At 38.7% G+C, this 13200-nt stretch overlaps 2 protein-coding genes across 7 annotated transcripts in view; one reads left to right on the top strand and one right to left on the bottom strand.

Annotated features, from left to right (window-relative positions):
- The window catches only part of LOC101739470 (dynein axonemal intermediate chain 7), a 46028-nt gene that overhangs the window by 10490 nt on the left and 22338 nt on the right, over positions 1-13200 (bottom strand). The gene's annotated exons all lie outside the window — the stretch shown is intronic.
- Positions 75-12335, top strand: LOC105842301 (toll-like receptor 3). Its single transcript, XM_062675344.1, has 9 exons — positions 75-198; positions 389-424; positions 1776-1897; positions 2941-3083; positions 3967-4138; positions 6183-7511; positions 8174-8307; positions 9118-9245; positions 9980-12335. The coding sequence occupies exons 2-9, from the start codon at positions 399-401 to the stop codon at positions 10191-10193; spliced, it is 2268 nt and encodes a 755-aa protein (XP_062531328.1). The 5' UTR covers positions 75-198; positions 389-398; the 3' UTR covers positions 10194-12335.

Raw genomic sequence — 13200 nt, 5'->3', positions numbered from 1 at the left:
ACGATTGCGATTGATAAGATAGGGCTAATCTATCGAAAAACGTACAAAAATAATAATGAAAGAGATACACGCACACACTAAAAACCTATCTAACTCAATTGACGTGTAGATGATTCGCTGAAAAAACAGAGACAGAATTGCGAAAAGTGTATATTGTGACAAAATTTCTTATCGAAAACGAAAACAGTGTATTTCTAAGTGAGTCCTAAAACTATACAACTAGTGACATTTACGAATTAAATATATTATGCACCATGAAATAATAAACAATGAAATTTTGTGAAATCGTGTTTCGATCGAAAATTGTTTTTTGGCATTATTTTTTCTTTAAATTAGACTTTGATTTTTAATTAAAGTAATAATTTATTGAAATCGCCTCTCCGTTTAGTGTCCGGAGAATGATATTGAAGATCATTAAGCTATTGTAAGTATAAGTTTTGTAAGTAAAACAAAAATAAATTATAAAATAAATTTTTTAATTAATTAATTAATTAATTACACTTTGAGCTGTGTTTGTTAGATAGATTTTCTCTTTAGAATCTATCGTGTGTGTTTCAAATCAATATCGGATATATTAATTTTAATGAATCCTTTATTATACGTATTCATAATTACAGAATTTTCTTTAAATATATCTTAATTAGTACCAACACCGTTCGACAGATGACGCCTGTAGTTTCAACATAATGTTTTTAAATTAGTGGTGGCAGGACCTCTTGTGAGTCCGCGCGGGTAGGGACCACCGCCCTGCCTATTTCTGCCGTGAATCAGTAATGAGTTTCGGTTTGAAGGGTGGGTCAGCCGTTGTAACTATACTGAGATCTTAGAACTTACATCTCAAGGTGGGTGGCGCATTTACGTTGTAGATGTCCATGGGCTCCAGTAACCACTTAACACCAGGTGGACTGTGAGCTCGTCCACCCAACTAAGCAATAAAAATAAAAAGTTACCTACGTGTAAGCGGACGTTAATGTTTTGGTTACTGTCGCTCATTGCCACCGTCAATGTCAGGAGCACAGTCAAGTCGCCGCCTATCTCTGACTACTCTCCGCAAACCTCTATCGAATTGAATAAAGTAGCTTAAGTTAAAAGTTACTTTAGGTGAAACGAATTTAAAACTTCTACAGCTTTGGACCCAATTTTTAGACAGACCATGTTGCCTCTTCTCTTGGTCAGATTTATTGGCTTCAATAACCCCTCCACATCAGATATGCTGGTAGCTAGATCCAATATATATATCCACCCATACCTATATATATTTAGAAGAGTGTAAGGTATATTTACATACATATTTAAATACTACCCGTATTCGCCCGCTTCGCTGGGCATTTAAAATTAACATTATTCTTTTTGGTCATTATTATTAGGGAGTCCAACACTCTTATAAATATTAGCCTATCCATTAAGTACATGTATTTTCTACATGGATACCAAGTTTCAAGTCAATCGGATGCATGGTTCAGTAGTTATAACGGAACATCCGTAAAAACCACTGTAGATTTATTTATATATTAGTATTTAAATATTTCGAGGGGTGTAAGTAAGGCTATTTGATTTTAGGACATTTCGAGCGTGAAGTCGAGGATCGTAAGTTCGATTCCCACATCGGGAAAACATTCATGTGATAAACAGGTTTATTTAATCCTTGTCTGGATGCTTACTATCTATAGGTATATGTACTTATTTAGACGTATATAAGTTAACACAGGGAATCCTTATTTGTATCCGGATGACCGTACGTAATTTGTTCTCACTTATTTATTTATTTATTCTAGAAAATTCTTTCTGCTCTTCATCGCATCAGCGGAAACGAGGAAAACACAAAAATGCTTAACCGGCTACATGACGGACGTTCAAACCTGGGTGAACGAAGATGGCGTTCTCACGAAAACAATCGGTAAGGTTATCGTAATCTATCTATATATTAATACGTGAAGCAAAAACTTTGTACCCCTTTTTACGAAAATTACGCGGACGGAGGAGTATGAATTTTCTCACACTTATATAGAGAAGGAGTGCAGAATGCTAATATTTTTTCAAAACTATGCATAAAAAAACACGTGTGGCACTCGGAGACTGCCGCGGTAAAGCTATTAGTATAGCATTTTTTATCAACTTAATATGCAATTATAATTAGACAATAATAATTTAATATTAAAACAATAATAAAATAAGACCACGCTATATTTATAAGCACTAGAGGTCCCCTGGTAGCCGAAATTCGACTATAACTAATGGAAATTAAAAGTTTGTACACTATTATGATTCTATTGTCAAGGACTATTATACTTCTTTAATTACAGATTTCGTCAATTAGATAAATATTAATAAAGAGAAAACAATATTTAATCTATTCTCAATTTGACAGACTATAACTGACAGACTGCAAAGAAAAGTTTTACAATAAACAAATAGTATGCATGCGTGTTTGTGTCAAATACATGGTAGTGTGTGTAATGTTTTCTTTATTGATTTAATGTATCTTTTATGCATTATTTAAAAAAAATATTAGCATTGTGCACTTCTTCTCTATATTCTCTATAAGTGTGAAAAATTTCATACTCCTCCGTCCGCGCAATTTTCGTAAAAAGGGATACAAAGTTTTAGCTTCACGTATTAATATATAGATAAACAAAAGCAAAACATTAACTGTCCCCTTCACACTCATAAGCTGTTTAAGCGACATTTCGCTTAACACGCGACATTTATCTTTGTAATTAAAGATCCGTTTTATTTGGTATTACTATCAACAATTAAATGTTTTTAATTGAACTGCAATTAAGTTTACCCAATACGAATAGCTGAAGAAGTTTTTTTTTAAAAGTATTTGAATTTTTTTTCCAAATTTTAATCTTCAAATGGCTCTCGTGTAAAGTTTCAAAAAGATCGCTTAAGCCAATCAGCCTTACATCCTTCGGTATGTGTATATATATTTTACAGATCAAAGCACCGCTATAGATCTTTCTTCGCACTTCGATCCGGTCCCATTCCTTCATCAGATCATGAGTGAATTCAAAACGGACAATGGGCAACGCGTCCGATATTTAAGCCTGGCGAAATGTCGACTCACCAGAGTGCCACCTGTAAGTAGCTTTTTCATAATATATATCCGAAACACGGTTTTTTGAAACTATTGACGGGCGTGAGGTCGTTAATGGTACTGCTGTTGGTATCCAGTCCCCGTCCTTAACCCACAGACACAGCCCACTGAGTTTCTCGCCGGATCTTCTCAGTGAGTCGCGTTTCCGATCCGGTGGTAGATTCTGCGAAGCACCGCCCTTGGTAAGGCCAGTGTTAGTAACACTCCGGTTTGAATCCCGTGAGCTCACCTACATGTTAGGGTGAAGCTGAAATAGCCTCTCAAGGCTATTAGCGTAGATAGGAAAAAATAACTGCTGTTGTAAATCTTATTTCTATAGGTTTATGGTTTCATTTTCATCGAGATTTTGATGTGATAACTTCTTATAAATCGACAACAGCAACTGCACCCGTGAAAAACTGAGTTTCTGAGCTCATTGGATCTTCTCAGTGGGTCGCGTTTCCGATCCGGTGGTAGATGCTCTTGCTAGGACTAGTGTTAGCAACGTCACCAGGTTAGAGCCCCGTGAGCTCACCTACTTCGTTCGGCGAATCTGGTATGACCCCTCGAGGTCACTAGAAAAGGTAGGAAAAATTAAACGGTTCTTTTATTGCTTAGATGGGTGGACGAGCTCACAGCTCACCTGGTGTGAAGTGGTTACTGGAGCCCGTAGACATCTACGATGTAAATGCGCCACCCACCTTGAGATATAAGTTCTAAGGTCTCAAGTATAGTTACAACGGCTGCCCCACCCTTCAAGCCGAAGCGCATTACTGCTTCACGGCAGAAATACGCAGGGTGGTGGTACCTACCCGCGCGGACTCACAAGAGGTCCTACCACCAGTCCCGAATCTGACCTCGAATTCATTGTATGCGTCGTGTTTCAGGTATTCCATTTGTCAGACTCAATGGGACGTTGGTTATCGCAGACCGTTGAGTACATGACTTTCTACGGAAATAAATTCGTCGACAGAAGCGTGGCCGGTGAACAGTACAACATGATTATAAACGCTACCGGCGCTGTCGAAACTGAGCCGGTGTTCAGCTTACAGTACCAAGGTTCGTACGAGACGCTCCTTCAAGTAAATCACCCGACTTTCTCGCTGGGTACCTTAAAACTTGATCTTTAAATTGCACTCGCGGACTTAGCGCCTTTGAATCTGGGCGTAGTCAGTATTTTTGCGAAAGATCTTCAAGGTTTGCGTGCTCTTCTTATTCCATCGTATGCGATCTCGACCCAGAAAGAGTCTTAAACCTAAACATCTAGTATTTTTGAAGTGAAACTTCATTGCGACAGATTCGTTACGGCTAGAGAGAAAAGATACAATTTAGGAAGAGCGAGAGTGAGAAAATAGACAGAGCGTCTCGCGAACGTTTTCTCAGTGCGTCCATACTCGTCAGTACAGGCCTTAGCAGGGTGGCATATGTATGTATGTATATGGACCTGTTTCTTAGGGTAAGCATCCTATAGCGTATGCATGAGGCAGTGAGGTAAAGAGAAAACGGACGGAATAGGCGTGAGAGAGAGAGCACATACGAGGTGTCGTAGCGACAAAATAAGAGGGGAATAGTTAAGCACTTGCGCTTTTGCGACGAATATCGAAAACGTGCCATGGTGAAGCGCCCTACGCCTCGTTGTATACGCATTACCCCGGTAACTGTACTCGTCGCACCTAACCTAACCTAAACATCAGTCCGTTGAGTTTCTTGACGGATCTTGCAAGCGGGTCGCGATTCCGATCCGGTAGTAGGTTCATTCACAAAGCAACTATTTTTGAGTTGTTAGGTCTCGCTCGGGAAGCTGTTAGTAAATCCCGCCCCTTCTGGTTGAGCCCTTGCTCGCCCACCTGTCCTTGTGAAACTGGAAAGCCACCAGTAATCCAGCAATCATAAAAAAATGTAAACGTATTAATTAATACGAGCGTCGCTTGCTGTATCTATGAATGTGCTTGCGTTTACCTCTTGATTTCATAAAATGGAAAATATTATGGCATGAGATCGAAAAAAAAAAAATATGAAGAAAATCACAATACCGCACACCGCAAAAGAAGCTTCACTTCTTACACGTGCACCAAGTTGTACGCGCGCCATTTTTTTTAAATTGGGTTGTTGCTTCATCACTTGTCAGTAATTATGTTTCAACGCTGCTGCCACAGAAGGGTTTCTCTGTGGGGTTAGCGTAGTATCTCTTCTTTTTCCATTCAAGCCTGTCATTTGTCTTTTCTGCATTGACACCGTTCTCTCGCATATCCTCTTTCACACAATCCATCCACAAGTTTTTTTAACGACATTCACACATTTAAAAAGAAACAGCAACGTGCAAATCATCACATTAATAATATTATTACTAAACCTTTTCATTTTCTTTAATTAATAGAAACACCACACAATATTGGTACAGGCAAAATGGAAAATAGGTTATAAAACCTATTCCGTGGCTTAAATAGACAAGTTAGAATAATCTATCTTGTCTATTTAAGCCGCGGAAAATTTTGGAAGGACAATTGCGTGAGATAATTAAAAAATAATGACCTAGTAAAACATTTTTAGCTACAATTGTCACCACAAAAGTCAGGTCATTCCAAGCCAGGTGTGCATTTCTTCGTTCTGACGGACACCAATTAACGTCTGACTACCGTTGATAAGTTCATTGTTTTATCGTAATAATCTAATATCACGGGGATTAAAAAGATAATTTCATAATGACGTTACGCATCTGTAAATAATCAATTAATCGGTAAATGTTGTTGCACCTTTATGTTTTGGTAAAATTTGGCCTAAATCAATCTATACTTACTTATGTGGCGGATTGAATAAAAAATCGATTTAAAGTTTTGACTTAAAAAGCGATCACAGATTCGTATTTTCCTTCTGTGATCTATATAAAACTTAACATACTAGCCCACAGAGCTGCACAAAAACAAATGTTTATAATCGTTCGGGTATTCGTGAAAATTTCGCTTTTCCAAGTAGACTTCGGAAAAAACTCCTTCCCTTAAAATCTATTATTACAAAGATTAAAGGAACAACAAATCGATTTAGTCGCTACGAAACGGTGCAATAAACCTCACTATTAAATATATATTTTGTCTCACAATTTCAGGTACGACAGTCTGGTCCACTTCAATTGAATACGTCAGCTTCCCGAGCCTAAAGGAGCTGGATCTGCGAAGGTGTTCAATCCAAGTGCTCAGAAGCAATATGTTCAGGGGTATGCCTTCACTAGAAGCTTTATATATAGGGGAGAATGAGATTTATCAAGTCGAATCCAACACTTTTGCTGGTCTAAATAAGTTATTACATCTAGACTTTAGCAGGAACGAAGCATTCGACAGTACGGGGTCTCCTAAAAATCTAATTACCCCGCAAACACCGCTATTCGATGGCCTAACAAGTTTGGTATCTCTAGATCTTTCGTTCACAAAGATGTCCAAACGTAATGTGGCAGTGCTAACAGGCTTAGGACCGAATTTGAGAAGGCTGTCGATATGCGATACAGGGCTGCAGGATTTGAGGAGCGACATTTTTTCTAAAACAAATCTCACGTACTTGGATCTTTCGAAGAACAACGGGATCTTGAACACGCCTAACATATTGCGAGGGCTTGAAGATACTTTAGTGGTATTGTACGCTAATACTATAGGCACAGGTCGGGTCGATATGTTAAAGAATTTCCACAGACTGGAGATATTGCAATTACTGAACAACGAAATAACGTCTCTACCACAAGAAGTCGCGGCAACTTGGAGGAGCCTCCAGATTTTGGACTTGAACAAGAACAGGATTATAACGTGGTTCGAACCGATATTCTCGCTGATACCTAACCTCAAATTCTTGGCACTCAAACACAACAACATAAACGTGATCCGCGAAGACATGATCGTGGATTTCAGGAACATATCGTATCTGGCCCTGGCCGGAAACTTCTTCATGTGCAACTGCAACTCCAGAGATTTCCTCGAGACGGCGGCTAGGAACGAGAGAAACCGACAAAACGGATATATAAAGTCTGTTTACGAATCGAAAAACCTGTTTCTGTACCATAGAGGGTTCGAAGATTTCAATACGCTTATAGCGCAAAGGAAGCCCGTAGTTTTCGAAAACTCCATCAGCGAATGGGACAACGAGGAAGAGAGTGTATACCTATTGACCGATTTCTATGGTCGAAACTATATTTGTGCGTCGTTTGCTTCGGACGAAGGCGAGGCCATCTTCATGGGGGACGTGCCCACCTGCTACGCTCGTCGAGATATGCAGTACGACGAAAAGATGATTAAAAATCAGTACAAATTGATTGCTTTAATTCTGTTACCGTGCGTTTTATTACCGCTGCTGATGCTGTTCGTATTCAGAAGGACGATTTTTTATTTTCTAATAATGATGCGGAATTCTGCTGCCCTCACCATGATCAATAAGGATAAGACCGGTGTCGGTAAGTTCTTTTATTTTTCTCTCCCGATTAATCGAGACATCAGTCGAATTGGGTATTTTTTTGCCCTTGTGGGTAGACGAAATTACAGACCAGTTGATGGTGAGTGGCTACCATCGCCCATGAACTTCAGCAAGAGGCAGAACCAATCCGCTACCTACAGCTAAGTACCGTTAAGTACTCTCACTAGGCAAAAGTGTGTGGAAATCGGCAGGACCTTAGTCGTAGCTTAGTGCCTAGTAGGGATAGGAATAGGAATAGGTGAAGCTGTAGGGGAGTAACTGTATATAATAATATATCCTCTCTGACACTAAATATGAAATATAATTTGATTTGGAATAATGATAACCATCAATGCAAGACTATTATCGAACTTCAGAATAGACGATAGATCGTCTCGGTTCGAACATCGCTGTCTTATCTATATTAATACCATGGCTGAAGGTGGCAGTAAAACTGTTAAGTTATGCGCCCTTCTGTGTTTCCTTCTTGAAACACGGATTGAAAAGAGTCCTCAATTGGATTGAGTGAGGGTAGTCACATCTTACGTCACATATTAAGCGGCTCGTTCGGTGATGATAAGCATACTAACGTATTTTGTCTGACCTTACCCATGACCTTGGATCTTCTAAATTAGCGAAAAACGACCTTATTTTTATCGACAGATGGTACAATATTCAACTACGATGTATTCGTGTCGTACTGCAACGAGGACAGGGTGTGGGTGCTCGACCATCTCCTGCCGCAGTTGGAGTCCAATTGCAACATCAGCGTCTGCCTCCATGAGAGAGATTTTCAGGTGAAAACCTCTTAATATAATCTTAAAACGGCCTGTTTATGAGTTTTCAAACGAATCTATGACCTTCACGGTATGGTTACGTTGTGGGCTGTGATTTGGAGGAGGCTGATGGAGAAACAAAGTACAGGTCTAAATCACGAAAAATACCTCTACCGTCTTTTTTGGCCCTTTAAGATCTCCTTTGAGATAGATTTGAAGCTAGTTCTCAGTACTATAAGACGCTTAATCGATTTCCTTGGCACCACTCAGTAATCATTGGTGAGTCAAATTATCATCAGAGCATATCTGCGAAGGCAATAAATCCAAAAATTTCTACCCTCTTTATACGAGAGAGCGTGTGTTGATCTCAGGAATCAGCTAACCTGATCTGCGTTTGCAAACAGCTTTCGCGATGAACGAATGAAGTATTATGTTATAAATATTAAATTAGCATCTGCAAATGCGAATATATATACTAGTGCGGACAAAATTAGTTATCTTTTGCTTTTTCTACCTAAGCTGGTAGCCTTGAGAGGCTATGGCAGCGTAACCTAACGAGTAGGTGAGCCCACGGAGTTCAAACCTGACGACCTTGCTAACACCAACCCTAGCAAGAGCAGTGCTACGCAGAATCTACCACCGAATCGGAATCACGACCCACTGAGAAGATCCGGAGAGAAACTCAGTGGGCTAAAAATAGTAGCAAGCCTGCTTGGAAAGATACCGGTGTCTGATCTATTTCTGCCTTCACTACAGCACAGTTCAGCTTCAGCCTCATGCATCAAATTGAAGGCATCACGTTGAGCCCTCGATGAATTTCGTTTGTTTTAGATCGGACTCTCCATCCTGGAGAATATCGTCGCCTGCATGGACCGTTCCAGGGCGATCATGCTGATCATATCAAAACGTTTCCTCATGAGTCAGTGGTGCCAGTTCGAAATGCATTTAGCCCAGCACAGGTAAAGGTTTTATTTATTTATTGCTTAGATAGGTGGACGAGCTCACAGCCCACCTGGTGTTAAGTGGTTACTGGAGCCCATAGACATCTACAACGTAAATGCACCACCCACCTTGAGATATAAGCTCTAAGGTCTCAAGTATAGTTACAGCGGCTGTATAGTTACGGCCCTTCAAACCGAAACGAATCACTGCTTTACGGCAGAAATAGGCAGGGCGGTGGTACCTACCCGCGCGGAATCACAAGAGGTCCTACCACCAGTCCTTGAGATGTCCACGTTTAATTCGTATAACAAAAAGAAAAGGTCCAAACTGCTGCTCCAATCAAGTACTCTGGAGATTTGTTCACGATGGACCGGTCATCTCGTTTTTACTATCGCCCCGTCCACCACTGTAGCAGAATGCATCAGAAATCACAACCACCTACCCGCAGTGCGGTACCAGACATCTATTTGGCCATATACCATAAAGCTTTAGCATGATCTCCACGGTGCTCCCCGAGTGCTACGACCTCTTCAAACGAGGCTTGGGAGAATCCTCAGCAGTCGACAACGGCTTGGCTGTGCCGATGGCATTGCTAGCTTCCATGAGTAACGGCACCAAGTGGTGCTGAACAATCTATATTCAAGAAATCAGCAAAAAATAGGGAGCGTTATGGTTGACAAATACTTTCTAAATACCCAGCCCTAAAGTCTTCTGATGTTTCGATACACTAAATCAAACTAAACTTCCGCAGGCTGTTAGAGACGCGTCGGAACGATTTGATACTTGTTCTGTTAGAAGAAATACCGCGGCGCATCCGCCCAACGACCCTCCACTATCTGATGCTGACGAAGACTTACATAATCTGGCCGAAAGTCGCGCACGAAAGAAACATTTTCTGGAGGAGGCTACGAAAAGGCCTGGTGACGCAGAAACTGAAGCACACGGAAAACGTATCTTTAGCTTGAATTTCGTTTAAATAATAGGACCACAAGGTGAATACGACTCGTGGTGTAAAATCGTGTATAGTTTTGATCATAATCCCTGAGCAGAATTAGATGACACTCTTGTTTCCTGCAATTTAAATCAACATGTTTTCGACACGGTGACCATTTGTATTTATAAGACACAATAATTTGAAACGCCAAGACCTAAATCGCGACCAATATCATCTGGCCTGGCAGATATATATTTTTAGTATCCGCGTACCAAACCCTCAACAATCGAATGTCACCACCTTCGATCAATAATACTACTAGATTCGCGATTAGCGCTTCAAAAGCGGCCCGAAAAATAAGACCACAAATAAATTTGTGGTCTTATTTCAAATTAGTATGGTCCAATCATAGCCAACACTAAGACGTCAAAACGCTGCAATGCGCGTTCAAAAACTGAGTAAAAAACCACCGTAACACCAAGGTTTTGGAAGGAATATCTTTTTTTGGTAAATTTATATTATTAAGTGTTTTTCATAAAATAATAAACACAATTATATTGTAAATAAAACACAATTTACGAATATTGTAATTGTTTGGCCAATGTTTGCAACAAGGCACCAACTATTGTAACAAACATCACCAATTCTTGAACAGGGAATGCATAGAGTAGTTTTGTTATTTTATAATGTTATTTTTGTTTGTAAATTTCCTAGTAGCCCCTTGTCGCTGTGCACAATGGATATATATTGTCGCGAAAGAAAGAGGAGAAGAAATATAGAACCCTTATAAAAATTCTAGAATTGTTCAATGGTGGTGGCAAATCAATGCAAAAAAGTATTAAAAAAACTTTATATGTATGTGTAAATATTTTAAGCGTATATGCTGAAAAGGATTTGTTTTCTGGGGGAAACGAACACAGCCATAAAATAAGCCTAAATTAAACTGATTATAGAAAAATTCATTGATATAAGAGTACATTATATTTGTAAAAAAGAAACCGCTCATATAAAAATGACTTCTAAAAGACAGCTTTATAACAAACTGAATCTGTTTAAAGGTAATTAAACCTACATTATTGTTTTAATTACTTCTGTATAAAGAATACGTGGAAAACATGTTTCGTGTTTCCTTTCATATTTTTTTTACTTTATTCAATTTTATTTTTTATCACCTATTTGTTGTAATAGCGGCAATGTAAAATATTATCTACTACTTTTTTGAATCGGTCAAAAATAGTTGCGACCATACAAAACAAACCTAAAACCAATATGTATATTCTGCAACTCTATGTCTTTCAATACTTACTGTGTTCTGAGCATTGAAATGTAATACCAAGAACTACATCTAGTTCCACAATACAATAAGCACGCAATTTTAAACAAATATTTTTAACCTTATAAATTAGGCTTTAAGTATCATTTTAGAATAAATATTTTTGTACTGATGTCTTTTTATGTTCAAGTGACATTTTAAATTTATTCCATAATATTCTTTTTCTGACGAAAGGACCTAAATACATATATTTTGCAATGGTAATTAAACTTTATGTTTAAGTCTTAAGGTTTATAATAAACTGAAGTCGTTAACATTATTAAACTTTTTTCTAAGAAATGAAGATGTTTTCGTGTCTGCAAACGTGGCCACTGAAGCGTCTTATTTTTGTTCCTGATCTTTAATCTAGTACTATTATTGATCGAAGGTCACCACGAAAAAATGATTTCGCGTAAAGAAAATCAAATTTCTAGGGCTTACGGCGCTCTCCGGCATTATATCACCCATCTCATTTTCCGTCTCATGATGTCCACGGGCTACTGTTACCACATCGCTCTAGTTATCTCGCAGCTTTTTTTCCGTCTGATCGGCGAAATCGAGCTTACAATCAAATATTTTGTATTAGATTTTTCCAATATCCTCTATCGTAGTGTTCGACATGTCTTTTGTAGCAAGCCGGTGCCTATCCGAAAACAGAAGATATTCGACAAATGCCTGAATCGCACCAACAACATTTTCAACATAAATTTGCGAATCGCAACGATATCTCAACTCGATCGATTCTCGATCTTCCCTGTGTCGTTTCTCACTACATGAAAAGTTAATTAAGAGAAGATTTGTAAATAAAACTAGATAAGTTCTGTTATTTTTTTTGTGTTGGAATAAAATTTCTCAATGGAATTTAGTTTTTAATTTTGGCATACACGTTTTTTTTTTCTCCTACCTATTCTGATAGCCTTGAGAGGCTATTTCAGCTTCTCCTTGACGTGTAGGTGAACTCACAGGGCTCAAACCGGGAGTGTTGCTAACACTGGCCCTAGCAAGAGCAGTGCTTTGCAGAATCTATCGCCGGATCGGAAACGCGACCCACTGAGAAACTCAGTGGGCTGTGCGGGTTAATTAACTCGTCGAGCCCTTCGTTGCAAGCGACGGGTTCGACGAGGACGGTCAACGGCGCTTGTGGTACCTAAAAGCACCGTGAATGGATCGGGAGGATCCGTAATGACGTGTTTAGGGCGACGTAGGCTGTTTACCATTCGGTCTACAGGATCGGGTATGTAATTAAACGTTAAAACCCGAGCGAGGATACGTCGCGGAGAAATTTGTAAAGCATGCTTTATTGTAAATTGTAATTATTCTACATGAACGCTGTGATTCCAAGACACGTTGTGACGTTGTTTGTACAAATACCTTAAAAAATATGTATCCCGGGACGCCCAACAGAAGTGATAACTTAAGCTATTGAATTATTTAATATTGAAATTGTTCAACTTGAGAAAATTTAGGTTATTACTTAAATTTTACGTATATTCATTATATAATTATATATTAATACGTGAAGCAAAAACTTTGTATCCCTTTTTACGAAAATTGCGCGGACGGAGGAGTATGAAATTTTTCACTCTTATAGAGAATATAGAGAAGAAGTGCACAATACTAATATTTTTTTTAAATAATGCATAAAAGTTACATTAAATTAATAAAGAAAACATTAGACACACTACCATGTATTTGACACAACACATTTATATAAATATACCTACTC

This window comes from Bombyx mori, chromosome 23, assembly GCF_030269925.1.
Source record: "Bombyx mori chromosome 23, ASM3026992v2".
Taxonomy (NCBI): Eukaryota; Metazoa; Arthropoda; class Insecta; order Lepidoptera; family Bombycidae; genus Bombyx; species Bombyx mori.
The sequence above is the reverse complement of the archived record's forward strand: the minus strand, read 5'-3'. Positions and strand labels throughout refer to the sequence as shown.

Excerpts from the sequence above, each read along its gene's own strand:
- LOC105842301 (XM_062675344.1), top strand. The coding sequence starts at position 399 with ATGATATTGAAGATCATTAAGCTATT. Across the intron at positions 425-1,775 it reads TTGAAGATCATTAAGCTATT|AAAATTCTTTCTGCTCTTCA; the intron begins GTAAGTATAAGT and ends TATTTATTCTAG. Across the intron at positions 4,139-6,182 it reads GTTCAGCTTACAGTACCAAG|GTACGACAGTCTGGTCCACT; the intron begins GTTCGTACGAGA and ends TCACAATTTCAG.